At 38.1% G+C, this 22091-nt stretch overlaps 1 protein-coding gene across 1 annotated transcript; it reads left to right on the plus strand.

The window, feature by feature from the left end:
* Positions 1 to 1645: 1645 nt before the first annotated feature.
* gldc (glycine dehydrogenase (decarboxylating)) lies at positions 1646 to 20262 on the plus strand (the record flags this gene model as incomplete). Its single annotated transcript, XM_079251230.1, has 25 exons — positions 1646 to 1933; positions 2095 to 2173; positions 5063 to 5198; positions 5603 to 5767; positions 5986 to 6063; positions 6231 to 6378; positions 7094 to 7290; positions 7419 to 7515; positions 7673 to 7778; positions 8504 to 8643; positions 8983 to 9063; positions 9206 to 9303; positions 9730 to 9814; positions 9918 to 9959; positions 10096 to 10238; positions 11630 to 11705; positions 12788 to 12913; positions 15833 to 15982; positions 16615 to 16727; positions 16879 to 17020; positions 17854 to 17965; positions 18060 to 18155; positions 18251 to 18423; positions 18548 to 18628; positions 20122 to 20262. 25 exons carry the CDS (start codon positions 1646 to 1648, stop codon positions 20260 to 20262), a joined length of 3093 nt encoding a protein of 1030 aa, XP_079107356.1.
* Between the last annotated feature and the right edge of the window lie 1829 nt (positions 20263 to 22091).

Genomic DNA, 22091 nt, shown 5'->3' on the forward strand with positions numbered 1-22091 from the left:
AAAGAAACACAATCCAGTGGAAATAGTGAAATGAGCGAACAAAGAGCGAATGTCCACTGTAAAACCTTCAGAAAGCCTCTGGATGTTTATATGAAACTGTTTTAAACATATTGTTTAATAAAGAGAAATGGACAAGTCACTTCATTGGTAGGTGGGCTATGTCTAATTTCTGGTACACTATTTAACCATGTTAGGTTCACACACATTCTCTATGAGCAGGGGCACCGCCAGGAATTTTGGGCCCGATGAAAGACAATGGCGTAGACCCCACCCCTTGATCGCAATTTAGATTTTTGTTTTTGCTTCAATTGCTTCAAGCTGATAAAATAAGAAAAAAGCTTTTCATGGGAATAATAAAAATCTAGGGCTGTGTTTAACCTTTTATAGGGCAAGTGACTATTTTTGATCACTTTGTTTTCTTTCATATTCAGCATAAAACTATATATACATATATATATATATATATATATATATATATATATATATATATATATATATATATATATATATATATATATATATATATGTATATATATATATATATATATTAATGTAACAACAGAATGGAGGTCTTGGTTCATACCAGAAGGACAATTTTAGGTTAAAATTTCTACTTGAAGGTATTTCATTGAGTGCCCTATAAAGGGTTAAATCACAGGGCATACATCTTTATTTTAATATAAATGTTTTATCAGTTTATATTACTGCTGTATGTTGTTACAACGTTTGGGAAAAAATTATTTATTTATTTGTTTATTTATTTATTTTGTTTTAAAATGGTCTTGTCCAGCATTTAAGCAAGCAGACTGATGTTCTGGATGCTGTGTTCTGCTGAGCAAATTTATTTTGCTAAGGGGAGCTTTTAGAAAAAAATTAACCCATTGTATTTCTGAATTTTTATTTTATTTTTCTATTTGTTTTGGATAATTGTTCATATTGCAGAGTTTATGCTGCTGGACCAGACTGGAGAGGCTAGAAAAGGGACAGAAAGAGAACAGAAAAGAAAACAGAGAAAACAAGAGAAAGAGATCGCTACACACACGTATATACACATACATACCCACCTACATACATATGTATAAACACACACACACACACACACACACACATATATATATATATATATATATATATATATATATATATATATATTTATATATATATATATATATATATAATTTTTTAATGAAGGTTTAATGATTTTCTCATACAGTTTGTACATATCAAGTCGTGGGGCCCTTAAAATCTTCCTACCCCCCCTCCTCCCCCATGTGGCGCCTCTGTCTATGAGTACACTGTTGGGTACACTATGGTTAAAGTCCAATTTGCGCCTAGGACTTTGAAACTGGCTGCTGAAACATCAGAGGACTGACACATCTCCATGCTCTCCTTCTTTTGGTCAATGGAAGTTTGGCACGTGAGAAAGTTGAGCAGCTGTTTGACCGGGGCTCGTCACTACGTCACGCAGCATCTCCGCGCCAATTGGTCCGCTTTTGTGCGACCGTGCCATTGTATAAAACTCTGCAGTTTTAAAGGAGTTGGTAGTATCACCCACACTAACCGCGTTTTAGTCTGCGTGGAGGAGGGGGGGACGACAAGGCTTTGCTGATTTCGACAGACTTTGTGTTGCAAAGTGAATTAAGAGATGCAGAGCTGCGCCAAGTCCTGGGGGGTCCTCCTGGCCAGGTCGGTGAATCCGAGCGCAGCGTGCAGGCATCTGAGCGATAAGAGCCGCTCGGTGTGGAAACTTCAGGGCAGGATCCGACGCAGCTCAGCGTCCCTAACAACAGCAGCCCGGGCTCTGAGGACGTCGGCAGCCGTCTCCTCCAGGCAGATAGACAGAATATTACCCAGACACGATGATTTTACGGAGAGACACATTGGTCCAGGTGAGCGGGAGAAGAGAGAGATGCTGGATTTACTTGAACTCGAGGTAAGATTTTACAATTTTAGGGGGAAATTAGGTTTAAGTCTCTTAAAATTAAGTTTCGATCATAAATTACTTAAACAAACAAAGAAGAAACAGCTTAAACATGTTAGATTTCTTGACGCGATTTGCGCGCGATTATTCACTAAAGATGCTTTTGTTCGCAGTCGATCGACCAGTTGATAGAAAACACGGTTCCAGCCTCCATCCGCATTCAGAGGAGTTTGAAGATGGATGATCCAATCTGTAAGTTTTATTTCAAATATACCCATTGCCTTCTTAAACATTTAATCGTGCTATTTTTACATAATTCGATGGGGGGGGGGGACGGGGACGCTTTCTGATCAATGGTTTAACAAATGGTGCAAACCTGCTTCAAAAAAGGCTTTTTATATATTAAAAAATGTTTTAATCCCAGTGAGAAACCGTTATTTCCCCCCTCATCTAGTGGGCGCAGAATGAAGCCAAGTGAGTGGCTGAAATGTAGGTTGCACCTCTATTGTGCTCCCCTCTGTTAAGTCTTCCTTTGAACATATTAGGAGTTGTTTTTGCGAAACTCGGCGAGCGGCACCAATCTCCTGATGGGAAGCCGATGCTCATAGGATGGCAACTGGAGTGTAAAGTTAAGCCTTGAGCTCCGGTCCCAAGTCCAGTTCAATCTGGTTGCAGCGTTCACATTACATCACAGCCGAGGGGGTTCCTAATAAGGTGACTTCGGTGCGTTTTTGCACGAGATTGCCCTAGATGTGTGCGTTTCTTTTCGCTTTTATCTACTACTTCAATATGTGCATATTTCAGCATCTTAGTATGTCAGTTTCTATGAATTTGATTTGGCTTTTTTACGAAACGATATCAGCAGAGCAGCACAAAATGACAGAATAACCCAACACAAGACGTGAATGACTTCAATCTGACTGAATGCATAAAGAATGTGTTTGCAAATGCGAATGATTTTTTTTTCCCTGCATATAACACACTATTTTTTCAGTCAACAATGATGTGCACAAGTAAAAGAGGATCAAATTAATGCATGTCATGTTTTTACAAGTAGAAATATTTCACAATTTGATGTTTGTTTTAATAAAATAATTTTTGGTCTTACTTTTAAATGACCACAATTATATTTCAATATTTGCTGTGGACTGCAATAAATCATTACTTATTTAATCAATTTATTTATTAACCAGGCTCAGGGTCATTTTGATATAACAAACAGCAGCTGCCACAAGGTTGTAAAGCCTCATAAAGGTTTCCATCTTGTACCGCTTAGTCATGCTTAATTCATGATGGTTGAATGTGGGGGTAGCACGATTTTTTATTGATCATATTTATCTTTTTAAGAGTGTTAAGTCAGTTACTTTACCCATCACTGCTTTGTTGATCAGGAAAGTTTACTTTGGCTGTATGATTGTATTTTTGTCTGTGTTTATCATGTTATTGTTTGTATCTGATCATTTGCTTCTGCTTTCTGAGAGGCTATAAAGTGGACTTAGTAATGGTGAGCTGAACATATGAAGTGTTTGGGATCATTTTTAAATGTGATGAAAATTGGCAAGAATTCAGGTTAAATTCATACATAAACTCACGAGGCAACATTAAATATATGAAATCCAACCTTATTATCCTGTCATATACCCAAAAAATCTTATAGTTTGCTCTTAATAAATACCAGATAACTGTTCTAGAGAGTCCTGATCATGTGACATAGTTTGTTTTAATCCCGAAGTAGATGTGAAGAATTTCTTTATCAGGTATTTATTGTCATTTTTTTCCTCATGAGCTGGTGGCTGTGGTCTGACCTTGTGTGGACCCCTCCCTTGACTCTGTCAGGTTTCATAATGCAACAAGCCATGCTGAAGGAATAAACTGGAGGCTATGCTACTTTTCTGCTTGTTCAGCTTTGAAGGGCTTCGGTCTGCAAAGCGAGCGAGGGATTCTCTCTTTAACAATAGACCTCCTGGATGGTTCTGAATCAGGCTGTTTTTTTTTTGTTTTTTTCTTCTTTTTTTTTGCTGCCCTGCAGAACTCAGACCATGGGAAAGCCCACTGAAACAAGCACATTCACCTACCAAAAAAATCACAAAGGAGAAACGGACGATACTGCAGGCAAATTTGGCCACATGTGAACACTTTACTAGAATTCAGTGTTGCCTGTTTGCCTTTTGAAGAAGTTGAAAATATCCTCTTGTACACTGGTTTTGTCTCACTCGACACCAGGGGCTGAAGGTATCTTTATTTTTGCAAACACTTGGTTACGGGCAGGCGGTATTGTCCATTCCTTGGAGTTGCTAGGCAGCCAGGAAGGCCAGAAGAATCTCAGAGGCTGGTTGTGTACTAGTAGTTTCCATACAGTGCTGGGAATGAGGCTAAACGTCAGAATACGAGCCATTTGGGTTTGCTCTCTGTGGAAAATGGCTTATTGGATGTGAGATGGAGAGAAAGGAGTTTAAGTTAATAATCATCTGGAAAATGGACGGCTATAATTCATATGGGTGGGAAATCAAAACAAAAAAATCAAGTATCGGGGTTTTTTGCTTCACAATATTAAGATTGATTTTTATGTTAATAAATTGATTTTTTTTTTTCCAAATAAATAAAACTAATCCATTATAAAATTTTTGTCATTTTTATTGGTTTTTTTACTTGTCTTCTCAGGCATTATAGCAGCTGAATGATGGTCTGGCTACGGTGTTTTTCCTAATTAAGAAAAATGACAAGCAAAAGAAGTTTTGTGCTTTTTTTTTGGTTTGTTTTTAGTCGACAAAAATCAGCAAAATCAAAGAATCGTGAGAATTGCAATTTAAATCGAATCGGCACCCAAAAAAAAAAATCGGAATCAAATTGAATCGGGCCGAAAGCATGTCGTCACAGCCCGAATAATTCAGCCGGTTTAGCTGGTAAATGGTTGCATCTCTAAGTGTATTTCCCCCTTAACTGCTTGCACGCCATGCTGATTGTCTTCATCCTGAGCAGTCAGTGTCTCACATGAGACGAAACACCGTTTAATTGGAACATTTGAGACAACTTGTCTGAAGTTGTTGTAAAATTTTACAAATCTAGTTTTCAGTTTTAGTTTTAATTTAGAAAACTGCTGCTTGATTATTGTTTAAAAGCTAAAACTTTTTGATCTTTTAGGTGAAAATGAGGTTCTGGAAGCCTTGCAGGAGATTGCGTCGCAGAACAAAGTGTGGAGGTCTTATATTGGGATGGGTTACTACAACTGCTCCGTTCCTCCACCCATCCAGCGGAACCTCCTGGAGAACGCCGGCTGGTGAGTGCTCACACCTTCTCAGGTGTAAATCTTAAAAGTGGTGGATTCTTTTGATGCAGTCACAGTTTGTTTGAAAGTTTAGGTTTCTCATTTGAAGTTTAATTGCTGTGGTGCTGAGTAACGTGCCTTTTTAATTGGACATCTTGTGACTTTAGTCCAAAACAGTCATGTGAGAACTGATGATGTGCTTCTCTTCAGCTTTCTGCTGAACAAGCTTTCCTTTCACCCAAATCCAAATCAGTCACCCCCTGCCCATATTTTCTCTAAATCCCCAGGACCTGAGGAGACAAACAATGCATTCTTCTGTCTCGTCCCACTTCCTTGAATAGCATCGACTTTGGGCTATTGTCCTCATGTCCTGCCTCATTCTGTTGATTCATTGTGGATTTTTTTTTTGTCGTCAGGGTGACTCAGTACACGCCTTACCAGCCTGAGGTCTCTCAGGGTCGTCTAGAGTCTCTCCTCAACTATCAAACAATGATCTGTGACATCACAGGCATGCCGGTGTCCAACGCCTCCCTGCTGGATGAGGGAACAGCGGCTGCTGAGGCCATGCAGCTGTGCTATAGGTATTAACACGCTGCTGCTAAATGCAAAAAATGCTGGAAGATACAGAAAACATTATGATGCTCAGGATGTGACATGGAAGCTTTGTGCATAAGTCTCTCCTCACAAGTTGAAACTGCGGAGCAAAAATATGTTTTTGTATTTTCAGTTTGCAGGAAACTATGTGTTGTGCTTTGCTTGGGTCATAGATTCCTCACTTATTTGTGTTGTTTGCTTGTAGACAGAACAAAAGACGAACTTTCTACATTGACCCTCGCTGCCATCCCCAAACCATCGCTGTAGTGCAAACCAGAGCAAAGTATGTATTACAAACACACAATCTGTACAGAATCTGTTTGAGGCGTTACCTGATGGGGCAACAAATATGAAGCATAATTATGTGCAATTAAAGATTTATTTACTGAAAACCAATACTACTGTGTTCCATTATATTTATACAACATTACTAAACGCATCATTTTGCAGCTATATTGGAGTGAAAACGGTGCTGAAGCTGCCTCACGAGATGGACTTCAGTGGGAAGGATGTGAGTGGTGTTCTTTTTCAGTACCCCGACACTGACGGCAGAGTGGAGGACTTCACGGCGCTTGTAGATCGAGCACACAAAGGAGGGGTAAGAGAGCTTTAAACTGGGGTTTAAAGCTTTGTATCTTCTATACAAAACTATAGAAGATGAACTTTTTTTTTGGCAATTCTGGATGTTATTACCAAGATGGAAATATAAAATGAGTATTAAATTCTTTTTTAAAGTATGTCTCTTTTCCAGGAGTAGTTTCAGCATTTGCACCTGCACACATTTTGATTTTATTTTTAAAAAAATTTTTTTTATTATTATTTTGTAAGGGAAGTTTCCATAGCTCCAAATGTCATCCACTTGAAAGCTATTGAATACCTCTTCTCATAGCAGCTTGATGTAAACATTTATGTCAACAACAAGGCTGTATATTGTTGTAGCTTAAACTCAACTAGCAGCCATGCTAGCCTCCCCTTTAAATAAAGATGGATCATGTAGCTCTAGCTTACTCAGCGCTAAGTGACTTGGATACTGAGGTATCTTTTGAGCGTCTTTCCAGTTTATTTTCAGTTCCAGTGGGAAAATATTGATTAACTTATTTGTGTGGTCTTTAAACTCTCACTAAAAACCCAATATGTCATGTTTCCCCACATTCCCTTACAACTGATCTAGTGCTACCACACAACTTTATTAGCACTGCTACGTAGCTTCATGCTAATATTACTCTGGCAACCTCTTTAGTTCTGTCCTGTTTGCACATTTACCAACTAAAGTCAATAAAACAATATTTTTTTCATTATCTTTTCCAATCCAGGCCCTAGCTTGCTGTGCTAGTGACCTGCTGGCCCTTTGTGTGCTACGTCCCCCCGGAGAGTTTGGTGTTGACATCGCTTTAGGGAGCTCCCAGAGGTTTGGGGTTCCCCTCTGCTATGGTGGTCCACACGCTGCTTTCTTTGCAGTCAAGGACAACCTGGTACGGATGATGCCAGGCAGAATGGTTGGAGTCACCAGGTAAAGAAGTTGTGTTGACTGATCAAAATGGCTTGTTTTTGTTTGGGAGTGAAAATGACAACCCTAACAGAGAATTCAAAATGTTTCTCGAGAAATTCAGTATGAAACAGAAGATTTTAAAATTTCAGGGATGCAGCTGGCAAGGAAGTGTATCGTCTTGCACTGCAGACCAGAGAGCAGCACATCCGCAGAGACAAGGCGACCAGCAACATTTGCACTGCACAGGTGTGTGTGCCTTTTAAACCTGAAAACTTTAGCATCTATACATGGGGTTTTATATATAGCAGGAATGGCTGAGAGCCCGGTCTGCCAGCCATTTACAGTAGCTGTTCTACAAAGTCCATTTATTTTACCAGACCTTTCTTTTCTTTATTCTCCATAGGCTTTACTGGCCAACATGGCTGCCATGTACGCACTGTATCATGGTCCCCAGGGGCTTAAACACATTGCAGAGAGGACACACAACGCTGCGCTGATCCTCGCTGAAGGTAAAATTCAGTCTAAACTCATATAAAGACCAATTAAAAGATACATTAAAGGAAAAATAATAGTGCTGTTAGGGGTTAAAAATGTTAATGGCACCATTTCTGCTTTAGAAAGTAGGAAATTATTAGATTTCGCCTAAAATGCTGCAATTACAGGGGAAAAAAAACTATTTGTACACATTACGCAAAAACTGTACTATTGGCTTTTAGTTTATTAGCATAATTTGTATTTTTGAGTAAAAAAATTGTTTGCAAAGATCTCAGATTAGCAACTGATTTTAGAAGTAAATTTAGGTTTCCATTTAAAAGGATGATAATTGTGGCTTGTTTTATATGATAGATAGTATAAATCACAATTACAATGTTTGTGCAAGTATGTACATTGAAAGTATAAAGTTGATGCTAATTATGTTACTAAAGGAATAAAAACAAAAGGGAGAAGTGTAAAATGTAACTCTATCAGTTTAAAAAGAAGAAAAAAAAACTGCATTTCAACCCAAAAACCTTATCCTCATCTCTGAAACACGGTGGAGGTAGTATCATGGTTTGCGCCTGTTTGACTAAATCTAAATCTTGAGAAGAAATCGGTGATGCAGCAAGTCGATGACCCCCAACACATATTACCCATGAAATGGGTAATAATTAGACTACGTAATCTTTTTGGCAAATAATCCAGTTTCACCCTCTGAAATGCAAATTAAAACGTTCATGCCTGTAATCTTTTTCAGGACTAAAGAGAGCGGGACACCGACTGCACAGCGACATGTTTTTTGACACACTAAAAATAAACTGCAGCGTTGCTGCTAAAGACATCTTGGAGAGAGCCGTGCAGAGGCAGATAAACCTGCGAGTCTACGCCGAGGGAGTGGTCAGTATCAGAAAACATAGCTGAAAACACTGCATCGGTGGTTTGGGGAGGTTTAGACACCGAGGTGGAGCATTGGGCGGGGTTGTTTGAAAGTCAGCCTAAAGGGGAAATAATGCCAAAGACTGCTTAAAGAATGGCAATAAAAGTTGAAATAGGCAAATAATTGCATACTTTTTGTTCAGACCATGTGCTCCATGCTTTTCCCTTTAATCACACAACAGGTTAGCATAGCAACAAATATGAAAGAGATGGTCACAATTACAATCAATATTCTGCGTTTGTGTTACTTTGGTCCAAAAGACTTGTCTAAAATGTTTCATTTTGCTTCTTGACAACCAGCTGGGGGTCTCATTGGACGAGACTGTGACAGAGAGGGACTTGGATGATTTGCTGTGGGTCTTTGGCTGTGAATCTTCAGCTGTGAGTTGACGCTTCCTTTTTTCCCCCCTTTTTTTTATTTTGCATTTATTCAGTATTTTTCCCCATTTTAGGAATTGTTCCCTTCAGCTGCATAATAGACTAAAAGCAGTGCATCTCTTCATTTTAATTTCATAATTTGCAGGAGCTGATCGCAGAAAAGATGGGTGAACGGGTGAAGGGGATCATGGGAAGTCCATTCAAGAGAACAAGCAAGTTTCTAACACACCAGGTCTTTAACAGGTCAGTGCTCAGTTTATTTATGACACTGTTACATATAGTTATAATGCAGTTTTATGGAGGGAATTTGGTAACAAATCCATTTGATTCTGTTTAAACCTGGAATTATTCACAGCCGGTTTGGAAAGATTTTGCAGTAGTTGCAAAATGAGCTGTAAAAGGTCATCTGTCTCCTTTGTTTCTTTAAATGGAACATTTAATCTTTATTAGTGTCATAAAGCCCGTCCTGGTATCAGGGCTTCTAATGTCCAAGTCCTCCTATTGTTTGACATGATCATTGAGACTTGCTTGGGGAAAATTGCTCTGTCAACCAATGTTAAAAAGTGTATACCTGGTTTAAATTTACTAACTTATTGGCTATTTGTGTCCAAAAATACAAGGACATTCATTAAAACTTCTACTTCGTAATGGGTTAATCTTTTTCTTTAGTTACCACTCTGAGACCAACATTGTTCGGTACATGAAGCGCCTGGAGAACAAGGACATCTCTCTGGTGCACAGCATGATACCACTGGTTAGTCCGATGTAAATAACCCTAACCCCCTAACCACTGATATGCTAATGATTAACAACTCACATGCTGGAGTATTGCAGGAATAAATATTTTTTCTCTTAAGGGCTCCTGCACCATGAAACTCAACAGCTCATCAGAGCTCATGGTGAGTTCTTTTCTCATCATAAGCAAAACTTATGTGTTGCTTCCCTTTAAATCTCATTTAAATACCTATTTCCTAAAATAAACCTGAAATTTAACATGATGTGGAAATATGTTTTAACTCCTTGGTCCTCTTTCAGCCCATCACCTGGAGGGAGTTTGCCAACATCCATCCCTTCGTGCCTCTGGATCAGGCAGAAGGCTACCAGAAACTTTTCAAGCAGCTGGAGAGGGATCTCTGCGAGGTGACAGGCTACGACAAGATCTCCTTTCAACCAAACAGGTGAGATCACAAACCCAAATATACAGAATTTGTCCCTAAACAAACTCTTGTTGAAACTTTTATTTATTTATTTTTTTTAACAGCTGACTGGTAATGATGCTATGCTAGCATAGTTGGTCTGGTGTTGGTACAATTTTCTAGTTACTAGTACACCATTTATGTATTATTTGTGCTTGAGTAAAACTTTTAAATAGGTGTATCTTGTCATAAGATTTCCTAAATACAGAAGAAATCCGTTATACCGGGCTCCAAACGTTGTTGGGGCTGTAGGCTATCAGTCTTGTATCACTTAAAGGGCAGGCTGAAGATGTGGCATCAAGAACAATGACTTTCTTTGAATGATAAGACTACATAAAACTTTAAGTGTAATGCCATCTGTAGTGAGCATTTCCGCCACTTCCAAAAACTAGCACAGTTAGAAATGGTTTTGTGGTTCAACCAACTGGTGATATATTTGCGATATCCAATATTATCGGTCTACGATATTATCGGCCAATATAAATTAAAATACAATATCAAACATTATTCAGACTTTTCTTTTTTACAACACAACTTTTACACAATATGCACATATTATTTATCAAACTCTTCAGCCCTCTAACTCAAAATGACAAAATATAAGATGTTATGTATAGTTTTCCAGATATTTTTGTTCGTTTGGCACAACTTGTTTATATCGGTATTGGAAATTAAACAAAATCGGTACACTGGATGTCGGTAAAAAGGCTGTTGTGGAAATTTCATATTCTGACTTTTTTCATATAGTATTTCATATTCTTAGAATATATTCATTATGTTGCAGTATTGAACATCCCTTTAGTTAAATTAAAGACACACTATAGAACTTTTGCCATTTTCCCCATTACCGCCCACTATCGACGGCTAATTCGGCATCTATCATGTGCATTTCTGGAGCCGCTGCTACCTAGCAGCGTCCAGAAGCTGAGAAACCGCACTATAGAACTTTTACATCTGGGATGTGACGTTTCGCTTCACAGTATAATAAGGAACTGGCTGTTTTGAACATGCAAGATCGCTGATTCAGCAAAGAAACGCAAGCAGATTAAAGGAGGCGACAATTCACAACAAAGTAATCTCAGGGCAATTTCCAAACAATCAATTCAAGACAATTCATTGTGATCCAATGAAAACACAACCCCTTTACTTACCATACTTGGCATGTGAGCATGCTTCATACTTCATGTTTCTCCTGATAACAGCAGCAGTGGGTGTGTGTGTTATCAGCAGCGTTTGTCAAGAGTTATCATGCAGTTAGCTTTTCATCCATTCTCTCTCCTCTTTTGGTAGAGTCTGCAGACTGTTCTTTGGACTTTGATGAGATTATGTTTGTGTGAGATGCATGACCACGGTATGCCTGCCTTGTTTTTCAGTGGTGCTCAGGGAGAATACGCTGGCCTGGCAGCCATAAAAGCCTACTTGAACTCAAAGGGGGAGAGCTCAAGAAGTGTAAGTGTGTTCATTAAATAATAATCAGTCTGAATGGGTGTAAGTTGATCCAATTTCATAACACCTAAAGCTTTTACGTGACAAACCCAGACAGGATTAGGTCAATTTGCCCTTTATTCTTGACCCACCGGTCCCAAAAAAAGGCCTTGTTACGTTAACTCCTATCAGCGGGAACTCCTACAGTCTGTTTTATTGTTTTCTGCTACTACAGGTCACTTTGACATGACAGATTAACATGTATTGGGTATCACTGTAGAAAGTTTGTTCAATATCCCAACATGCTGATTGATAATAGCTCGAGGACAAAAGGAGATAAGACACCCCCCCCCCTCAGATTAAAGAAAGGCTGACTCTAGTATTCTGCTCTGGCAGTATAAAGGCCTTTGTTTTTTAATAGCTTTCTCATAACTACTTAGATAGTAGGTTGATTCCAGTCAAGGTCCACGCTGTCAGCTGTGCAAACAAAAGGGCTGAAAGCAGTGTGATTTCTGCTGCTACCTGCGTTCAAGATTCCATATTTGGATGTTTCTTTAAGACTTTTTTTTTTTTTTTGCGGTTATATGCAAGCATTGGCCCAACCTACGGGTCTAAGTGCCCCACATGTCCTGTGTGCTGAAGTTACAAAATGACAAAAGCATCATCCTAATAAGGTATAAAATCAATTAATGTCCTGCAGACAAGTTACTCATTAGTAGCAGAGGTAAGTGGTCAGAACTAAATGAGTTACAGCATTTCCTCACTTGAAGCGCTCAAAATCCTGCCTGTTTTTTACAAATGACATGCATCAACTTACTCTACAGTATTACAAGTAAAGATACAATACCGCTTCTTGCTAACTTAGTTTTTTCTCATTTATCTAAATGTGTTTTGCATGTGTGTCCCTTTTTAATGTTTATTTGCTCAAGGAACAATCTGAATAATAATATATAGATCAACCTGTAGCAGTTTTTTTAAAATTTTTTTTATTTCTTATCAATAATAAAACTAAAACTGCTTTTAAAAGGTTACAATTTTGCAACAGTCGGCTTGTAATCATGATTTTCCCTTTAACTTATAAGTGTTTGTGTTTCCTTATTTTCCAGGTCTGTCTGATCCCCAAGTCTGCCCATGGCACCAACCCAGCGAGTGCTCAGATGGCAGGCATGAAGGTTCAGGTGGTGGAGGTGGACAAAGATGGCAACATCGACTTGGCTCACCTCAAGGCTCTGGTAAGAGCTGAGCTCTGAAAACAGAGTCGTTGTTTTTTTTTTTCCAAAGAAGATTTTATATACTTCTGTGTTATGTGTTGATTTTATTCTTTTGCTGGTAATTTTGTGGGAGAAGGGGGAAAAAAATCCCCCAAGGTTTTAATTAAAGACTATTGCAGCTTTTATGGATCATGGTAATAATTCAATTCAATTGTGCTTTATTTGTATAGCCCCACTTTACTACAACGTCGTCACATGGCACTTTACATACACATCATTTAACGCCAATTTATACATATTCTATAATAGAAACCAACTGATTGCATCGAATCATGACTTCAATCCAATCCCCCATCCTGAGCTGAAAAAAAAAACTCCCTTTTAACAGGAGGAAATTAGGGCTGAGTAACAAAAGCATGGACTAATTTTTCTTCATCTTTCTGAGACAAGATGCCTCTCATTTTTGCAATATTACGCAAGTGGATAAAGGTTCTAGAAACCTGTTTTAAATGTGAGCTAAAGGACAAATCCTGGTCAAGAATGACTCCAAGATTTCTCACAGTGGTACTGGAGGCCAGATTTATGCCATCCAGATTAATTACATAACTGGATAAGTTTGTCCTAAGTTTTTCAGGCCCGAAGATAACAACCTCTGTCTTGTCTGAGTTTAAAAGGTGAACATTCAGAGTCATCCAGGTCTTGATGTCTGTAAGACATCTTTGTAATCTAACAAACTGATTGGTTTCATCTGGCTCTGTGGAAAGGTAGATCTGAGTGTCCTCCGCATAACAATGAAGATTTATACCATGTTGCCTGATAGGGGTGGGAAAATCGAATCGAAAAATCGGATATCTGGATTTTTTGCTTCACAATTTTAAAATTGATTTTTTTTTTTTTTTTAAACAAAAAAATATCTTTTTTTTTTTTTAAATAAATAAAAATAATCCATTATAAATTTGTAATTTTTATTGTTTTTATTGATCTTTTTACTTGTCTTCTTGGGCATTATTGCAGCAGAATGATGGTCTGCTTACTGTGTTGTTTTTTCCTCATTGAAATCAAGAAAAATGGTGAGCAAAAAAACTGTTTTGTACATTTTTTTTGTTTTTAATCTACAAAAAACAGCAATATCGAATAATTGGGAGAATTGCAATTTAAATCAAATTGGCACCCAAAAAATCAGAATCAGATCGAATCGGGACAAAAGCATGTCATCACAGCCCTCCTGCCTGATGATATTTCCTAAGGGAAGCATGTATAATGTGAAAAGTATTGGTCCAAGTACAGAACCCTGAGGAACTCCATGACTTACCCTGGTGTGTGAGGAAGACTCATCATTTACATTTACAAACTGAAATCTATCAGATAAATATGACTGGAACCTGTCTAATGCGGTCCTTTTAATCTCAATAACATGTTCCAGCCTCTGTAGCAGAATATTGTGATCAATAGTATCAAATGCAGCACTGAGATCTATAAGAATGAGTACAGACAGAAGTCCTTTATCTGAGGCCATGAGAAGATCATTACTGACTTTCACCAGTGCTGTCTCTGTACTATGATTAGCTCTAAATCCTGACTGAAATTCTTCAAACAGATTGTTTCTGCTCAGATAGGCGCATAGTTGTGTTGAAACTGATTTCTGAAGAATTTTAGACAAGAAGGGGAGATTAGATATTGGTCTATAATTAGCTAAAACTCCTGGATCCAGAGTTGGTTTTTTGAAACAACGGTTTAATTACAGCTGTCTTAAAATATTGAGGTACACATCCTATTAATAGAGATGAAATAATCAGGTCCAGTACAGATGTATTAAGAAACATATCTCCTTGAATAATCTGGTTGGGATGGGGTCTAAAACACAGGTTGAAGGTTTAGATGAAGCTATTATGTTGGTTAACTCTGAGAGCTGTACAGGCCAGAAACTGTCAAAATGAAAATCAGCTTCTAAAGACGTCTCTAAGGCTGCTGCAGATTAAATAAATTAGGGTTAAGGTTATTACTGATTTCCTTCCTGATAGAAACTATTTTGTTTACAAAGAAACTCATAAAGTCATCACTGCTGAGGTTGAAGGGAATCGATGGCTCAACAGCACTACGGCTCTTAGTCAGCCTGGCTACACTGCTGAAGAGAAACCTGGGGTTGTTCTTGTTCTCCTCTATTAATGATGTATAATAAGCTGTTCTAGCCACACGCAAGGCCTTTTTATACACTATTAAACTTTTTTTTCCAGACTATGCGACACTTCTAAACCAGATGAACGCCATTTTCTATCCAAACACCTTGATGTCTGTTTTAAAGCTTGAAGCTGGGAATTAAACCATGGGGCCCACTTCTTCTGAGTGGTTCTCTTCTTCTTTAGAGGAGCAACATTATCTAGTGTTATACGCTTAAAAGCTGTCACTCTAGAGTAAAGCTCGGACGGATGTATTCTGTCAAATTATTTATTGGTTTTTACCTGTTTATTGGTATTGATTTTAAGTTTATTACTTTGTATTTATTGATATTTTAGTATTGTAACATTGTTCAAACTGTTCACGTTTATAAAATCTGCTATATAAATAAAGTGGACTGAATTGGATTTGAAACTAACAGATGGTATTGCAGGAAATACTGCTGAAATGCACTTCTTTAATTTAACACTATCAGACAAACATCGACTATAATGAATTTTCTTCTCAGCCATTGTGTAGTCAAGTAAAGTAAACTCAAAAGTTATTAAAAAATGATCAGACAGAACAGGGTTATGAGGAAAAACTGTTAGTTCACTATTATTGATGCCATATGTCAAAACAAGATCCAGAGTGTGATATATATATGACATCACTAGTAGTGTGATCAGTAGATGCTGATGTGGCGCTTTGCTCATTAAACTCTTACTGGTCTTATATAATACAGTCTTAATAATAACATGTCTTAAATCATTTAATTTCCTCCAGGTGGACAAACACAAGGCGAGCCTGGCCGCCATGATGATCACCTACCCTTCCACATTTGGCGTGTTTGAGGAAAATATCAGAGACGTGTGTGATCTGATTCATAATAACGGCGGTCAGGTGTATCTGGACGGAGCAAACATGAACGCCCAGGTGAGGAAAAAAAAAATGTCACTTTTGTTTTACGAAGCCCAAATCTGAACATTGTTAGTGGAAAGTAGTTGTGACAACCAAAGGCAGTAGGGTAAAGTTTATAGATGTCCGTTATCACTCAGTAAATGGATAACCGTTGGGCATTATAGCTTTTGTGCTGTCATCTGCAGTATTTCTAGCTAATCCAGTGATTTTTTTCAGAAAGATTACAGGATGTTTTTCTGACACTGCCTGTCATCACAAGCAGAATTTGTTTATTTCTGCAAATGATAAACGAAAGAGTGAGACTTCTTGTGCTGTTTTTTTTCCTTTTCTCCTGACTGATATTTCTGAAAAGAGAAGACAAAACACTTTTTAAAGCCATTAGATAAAGTGATTATTATTATCATTTGATAATTCTCAACGCAACTTTATTTACAAAGCCCTTTAAAACAACCAAAGTTGGGACAAAGTGCTGTACATCAGCAAAAATGACGAGCTAAATAACACAATAAAACAATAGATCCTACAAGGAATAAAATAAACAAAATAAAATAATAAAACAAAAAGAATTAATAGTAAATAATAATAATTTAGAGTAATGACTGTATAGAATTAAAAGCTTTGACTGTCTTCCTTGCTCTATGTTTCAGGTTGGTTTGTGTCGTCCTGGTGATTACGGCTCCGATGTGTCTCATCTGAACCTGCACAAAACATTCTGCATCCCTCACGGTGGAGGAGGACCCGGCATGGGGCCAATCGGAGTGTAAGTCCCAAAATAACCCACTCAAAGTGAGATTCAGTATCAAAATGTTTTACATCAGCTTTAGGCATTACCTTGGTGCTAATCATTGGTTAAATTGTCTTTTGTTTATTTATTTACAAAAACACTGAATTTGACTGTGTTTTCTCATTAGGAAAGCCCATCTTGCCCCCTTCTTGCCAAGCCACCCGGTGGTTGCCATGCAGTCAGTCAACAGCAGCAGCTCACTGGGCACCATCAGCGCCGCTCCCTGGGGCTCCAGCGCCATTCTACCAATCTCGTGGGCTTACATCAAGGTCCGTGCAGGTCATTAGTGAGGCTAACGTAATGGGAAGATTCTGATCTGGCTCCGGTTTTCTTTTCTTTTTTTTTTTTTTTGTAATTAAACAAAAGATAACAACAACAAAAGGTATGAAAAATATTCTTCCATCCAGGTGGGAAACAAAAAACACCAAAAATATACATCTCTATATAAACCCTCACATACACATACCAGACTTTTCATATACAAAAAACTTCCCTCTTGCCCTTTCCTTCTACACACATTTTCCCCTTTAGCTTTACATTTATTAAAAGTTAAGACTACTTATACATCCAAATCCACATATCTCCTATTCCCACTATCCCAAATATACAAAACTGTTATTATATCCCCCTACCCTTATGGTTAAGGACTCCAAACATATATAGAAAAAACCCTATACCCACATATACAGATACATATTTATATATTATGCACAATTGGATAATATATTTAGTAATTTATAAATGATAAATTCTCTTTTCATTGGTAAAACAAAACTAACCCAGTTTTTTTTTTTTTTTTTTTTTTTAAAGTTTTCTTAATGTTTGTATTTGTAGTCTATTTATGAAAGTAATCTTTTCCATTATAAAAATATTATACATTTCTGTAATCTACCGTTTTAGGCACCTCTATTTCCAACCTTTTCTTAGTTATTGCTTTTTTTTTTTTTTTAAGCCGGAGTTGGCTCCAGTTTTCGTCGTTTTAAGATTACCTAGTTGTCATGTCATCTTCATGCAAAAGTCACATGAAAGGAGTTAAATAGGTCAGATTGTTTTTGTGAAACTTGAGTTGCAGTTAGACTCATTGTCTCCTGCCTGATTTCAGATGATGGGATCAAGGGGACTGGTTCATGCTACAGAGGTTGCCATCCTTAATGCCAACTACATGGCCAAGAGGCTGGAAGGTCATTACAAAATCCTCTTCAGAGGCACAAAAGGTAAAGCGTTTCTTCAAGTAGTTTAACACAATTCATTTAAAGATGTGTAAGATTTTGGTAGTGACCTTGTTTATTTTTTTTTTTTCCTGAGCAGGTTTTGTTGCTCATGAGTTCATTCTTGACGTGAGGCCGTTCAAGAAGTCGGCTAATATTGAGGCTGTTGATGTGGCAAAGAGGCTGCAGGATTATGGTGGGTGGAGTTGAACACGTCTCTTCTCCACTGTAGCAAAAACTGTATTTGTTCCAGTATATGATGGACTTTTTTGTGTTTGTGCTGGTGTTTAGGTTTCCATGCTCCCACAATGTCATGGCCGGTGTCTGGAACACTCATGATTGAGCCGACAGAGTCTGAGGACAAAGCTGAGATGGATCGGTTCTGTGATGCCCTGCTTGCAATCCGCCAGGAGATCTCCGACATTGAGGAGGGGAGGATGGACTCCCGCATCAACCCGCTCAAGGTAATATGTGTAGCTTTATTTGAGTGAGGTGTAAAGATGCTTTACAGTGACAGAAAAGCCAAGCTGTGACTTTTGGCCTTTTGGGTTCCATCTTCGATCGTCATGCTTCTGTTTCTGTGCACAGATGGCTCCTCATTCTCTGGCCTGCATCTCATCATCAAACTGGGACAGGCCCTACTCCAGGGAATACGCTGCTTTCCCCTTGGTAAGTGTCTCATTCACACACTGATAGCGGTGGAGCAGTCACACAGGAGTTTTGAGCTTAGTATCTCATCCACAGACACTTAGGCATAATTAGTAAACAGGAATCAAATCACCAACCTGATCCTCCTGAGTCTGCAGCCCAAGCTGGAAAGTAGCCTAGTTAAATAAAACTTTGACTCTGTCGCCATCTAGTGTTCAAAAGGGGGAAATTAATCCATCGTGCGTTCAATGTAACGTGAAAAAAGAACACTTCCAAATACCACAATTATTCTGGTTTTATTACGGGAAAAATGTTAAAATGTATGAATACTGCACAGCCAATATCTGACAGTATAAAAAGTTTTTTTTTGGTATTTAAATCACAGTGATCAGCTTTAAACAAACCAAAAACAACTAGAGTACATTTTTTTCCTCCAGTTTATTCAGGATGTAATGCCAGGATGAATAGGGTTACATTTATTCAGTCAGTAAAGGGGGAAAAAACAAAACCTATTCATAAAACCTTTTCCTGATGAAGATGGATTGCTTGTTAACAGGACTGCATGGTATGCAATATTACTGAGTATTGTAATGATGTTTGATTTAGTACAGTGGTTCCTAAACTGGGGGGTGGGCCCCACAGGGGGTAGCCCAGAGTTATCACAGGGGGAGCGCGGCAAGGCCAAATAAAACTTAGTAGTTTTTACACTAGATGAATTTGTAAAAGTACTCATAGGAAATTATGTTAAATCAAATTGAAAAAAAGAGAACAAACTATGATGGAACCAATCTGTCCCTGCTTGATCAGTAAAAATATTAATCAATGGTGGGTAATAATGAGAATGCAGTCTTTTGCATGGACCAAAATATTATCATCTAATATAGTGAAGTATGAAGCCAAACAAGTTACAACACCACTTGGATACATTTCATCCTGAACACAAAGAAAAGCCTGCAGGTTACTTTAGAAATAAACTATCATATATGGAAAAGTTGTTTTACAAAAGCAGCATTGTCTCATAGTAAACTTCACTCACCTAAAGTTGTTTGCAGAGATTCGTAGTTTAAAATGTTTTATACTTATGCATAAGAATGGATAATAGTACTGACACGGTTTTAATTATAGATGCCTACAATAAAGGGGGCCCTGCAGAAAAAGTTTGGGAACCACTGAAAGATCAAATATCTCCAGAGAATAATGTCTTTAGTATCCCATTTATTGTTGTCCATTTAATCTTTTGCAATATTGATAATGTGCATATTTTGGGATGACGACAGTTTTCGATATATCGTGTAGCTCTTTTTGAAAAGGATCTTAAAGTATGTGCTCACTTTTAAATTGGAAGGAGATGAAAACAAAAGGTTTAGTCATGCTGGGGGATGTGGCCCAGTGGTTAAACAGTGAACTTGGGCCCGGAAGATGCAGGTTTAGTCACTGGATGGCAACAGAGGTGGTTATTTAAGGGATTAAGGCTTTTTAAGGTCTTATTAGGGTCCTCTCTTCTTACCCCACAGCCCTTCATAAGGCCTGAGACCAAATTCTGGCCAACCATCTCAAGGATCGACGACATCTACGGAGACCAGCATCTCGTGTGCACCTGCCCACCCATGGAGGTCTATGAGTCTCCATATGAAGAGAAAAGAGCATCCTCATAGACAGTTTGTAGCTCTGTCCCAATGCCCAGCCTCTCCTTTAGACATCAGCGGAGCGCTGAGCTGTCTCTCGTGTTCATGATTGTCTGAGGGGTGGACGTTGGGACCTGGCTTGCTACACCTGAAACTATTAAAACGGACCAAAAGGTGCAAATTCCCACTTCCATAAACAAGTGCACTCTCCAGCACAAAGGCAGCTCCATAACACACCTGCCCTTAGAGCTGAGTGCGGTTCATATAAACTCCCAACACTGATAAAACTGCCCTTTGTGCCTGTGTTTATTTTTATGTTTATTTTCTGTAATATAGCCAACTTTATTTTTGTTTGCAATTCCTGACAAATATAAGTGTTGTAGCTCTTTTAGGTTTTTGTTAATATGCATTTCTTATGTTTTAATGGATGTTGCTTGTAAACCTAGAAGGCTGTGGTGATTTGAAGTTTTCTAATCCAGTTTCCTTTGTAGGAAAAAAAATGTCTGCAATAAACATGTTTGTGTTAGAATCTGTGTTTGGTATGAAAATATTGGAGATGCACAAGTATAATAAGAGTCGGCGACACTGAAATTGAACATTTATTTCATAGATAGCTCCTTGAAATGCAACATTTTGTTTTCATGGCGGTCTACTGCCCCCTGGTGAGTTTATGCAGAACTACATATTACTTTTTTTTTCCTTTTTCACTTGATAGTGGTGAGGAAAATTTATGTTTAATATTTGCTCAAATGACATTTCTTCACAAGTTAAGAGTGTAAAGTCGATACAAATAAAGTGATCAGTCGGGAGTCTATTAAACTTCAGAGAATTATTCAAAGCCCACTTATCAAAAAAAAAAAAAAAAAAAAAAGAAAAACAAAGAATTGGTGCCTTTTATAAACCCTCCTAAAAAAGTTAGAGATGATCCAGAGAATAAATATGTAATTTTCTGACTGCATTGTAAATACAAGCAGACTTCTTTCTGTAGGCTTAGAAACCTACAGAAACCCATCGTCACGTCACTGGAGAATCTTTCTTTAAAAATAAAGGATGCTGTCATCTAAACCAAGTTTTGAGGTCACATGCTGTCACACCTTTTGCATATTTTCAGTGAAAACCAGTCAGCCGGAAAATGTTGAATCCCATTCTGCCGCAGGAGCCTGAATGCTGAACTGGTCCGACTAAAGTCAGTCACACTGAATACATGTCTCAGTATTTTTTAATGGACTGGTATGACTTTTCAAAAACTACCTTCATCAGAAATACATTAACTGTTGCTGTACCAGGTGGGGCTGTCTGAAGTATGCGAGTTGTGGTTTTCCTGATTCAACCTGCACTGCTGCCCTCCAAAATTCATTGACATAGCAGAAAAAAAATCTCAGGACTGCTGAAAGTCTTTTCAGACTCTATTGGAGCTCGGGGAAAGAAGTTAAAGACAGGCATCACCATCTGGCAGATCAGTGCTGACATGTCATAACATAACATAACTGTTTAAGAAAACACTTTTTTTTTAATCTATAAAAACTGAAAGAAAAAAAAAGTTTTCCTTAAGGCATTAATTTGCCTTTCATAGACTTGTTTGAGCTTCAGTTCAAAGTCTTCAGTCACATAAAACTTGCTGAGCTGTTTGCCCAACGCCACAGCTAACATTTGAGTAATTTGTACAGCACACACCACATTCTAAATATCCACATCCTGGTGTCAGTTTCACACTGGGGTGGGCAGTCCCCGAGGGGCCCCAGCAGGCTGCGTGTTACATACAGAAAGTACTCACAGTAAAACGTTTAAAACTAGTGCAAGGATTTAGTTTTGAAGACGGTGCATCCGACAGCAAGTTGAAAACGTTTCATATAATAAAA

Source organism: Telmatherina bonti, assembly GCF_933228915.1.
Source record: "Telmatherina bonti genome assembly, chromosome: 13".
NCBI lineage: Eukaryota > Metazoa > Chordata > Actinopteri > Atheriniformes > Telmatherinidae > Telmatherina > Telmatherina bonti.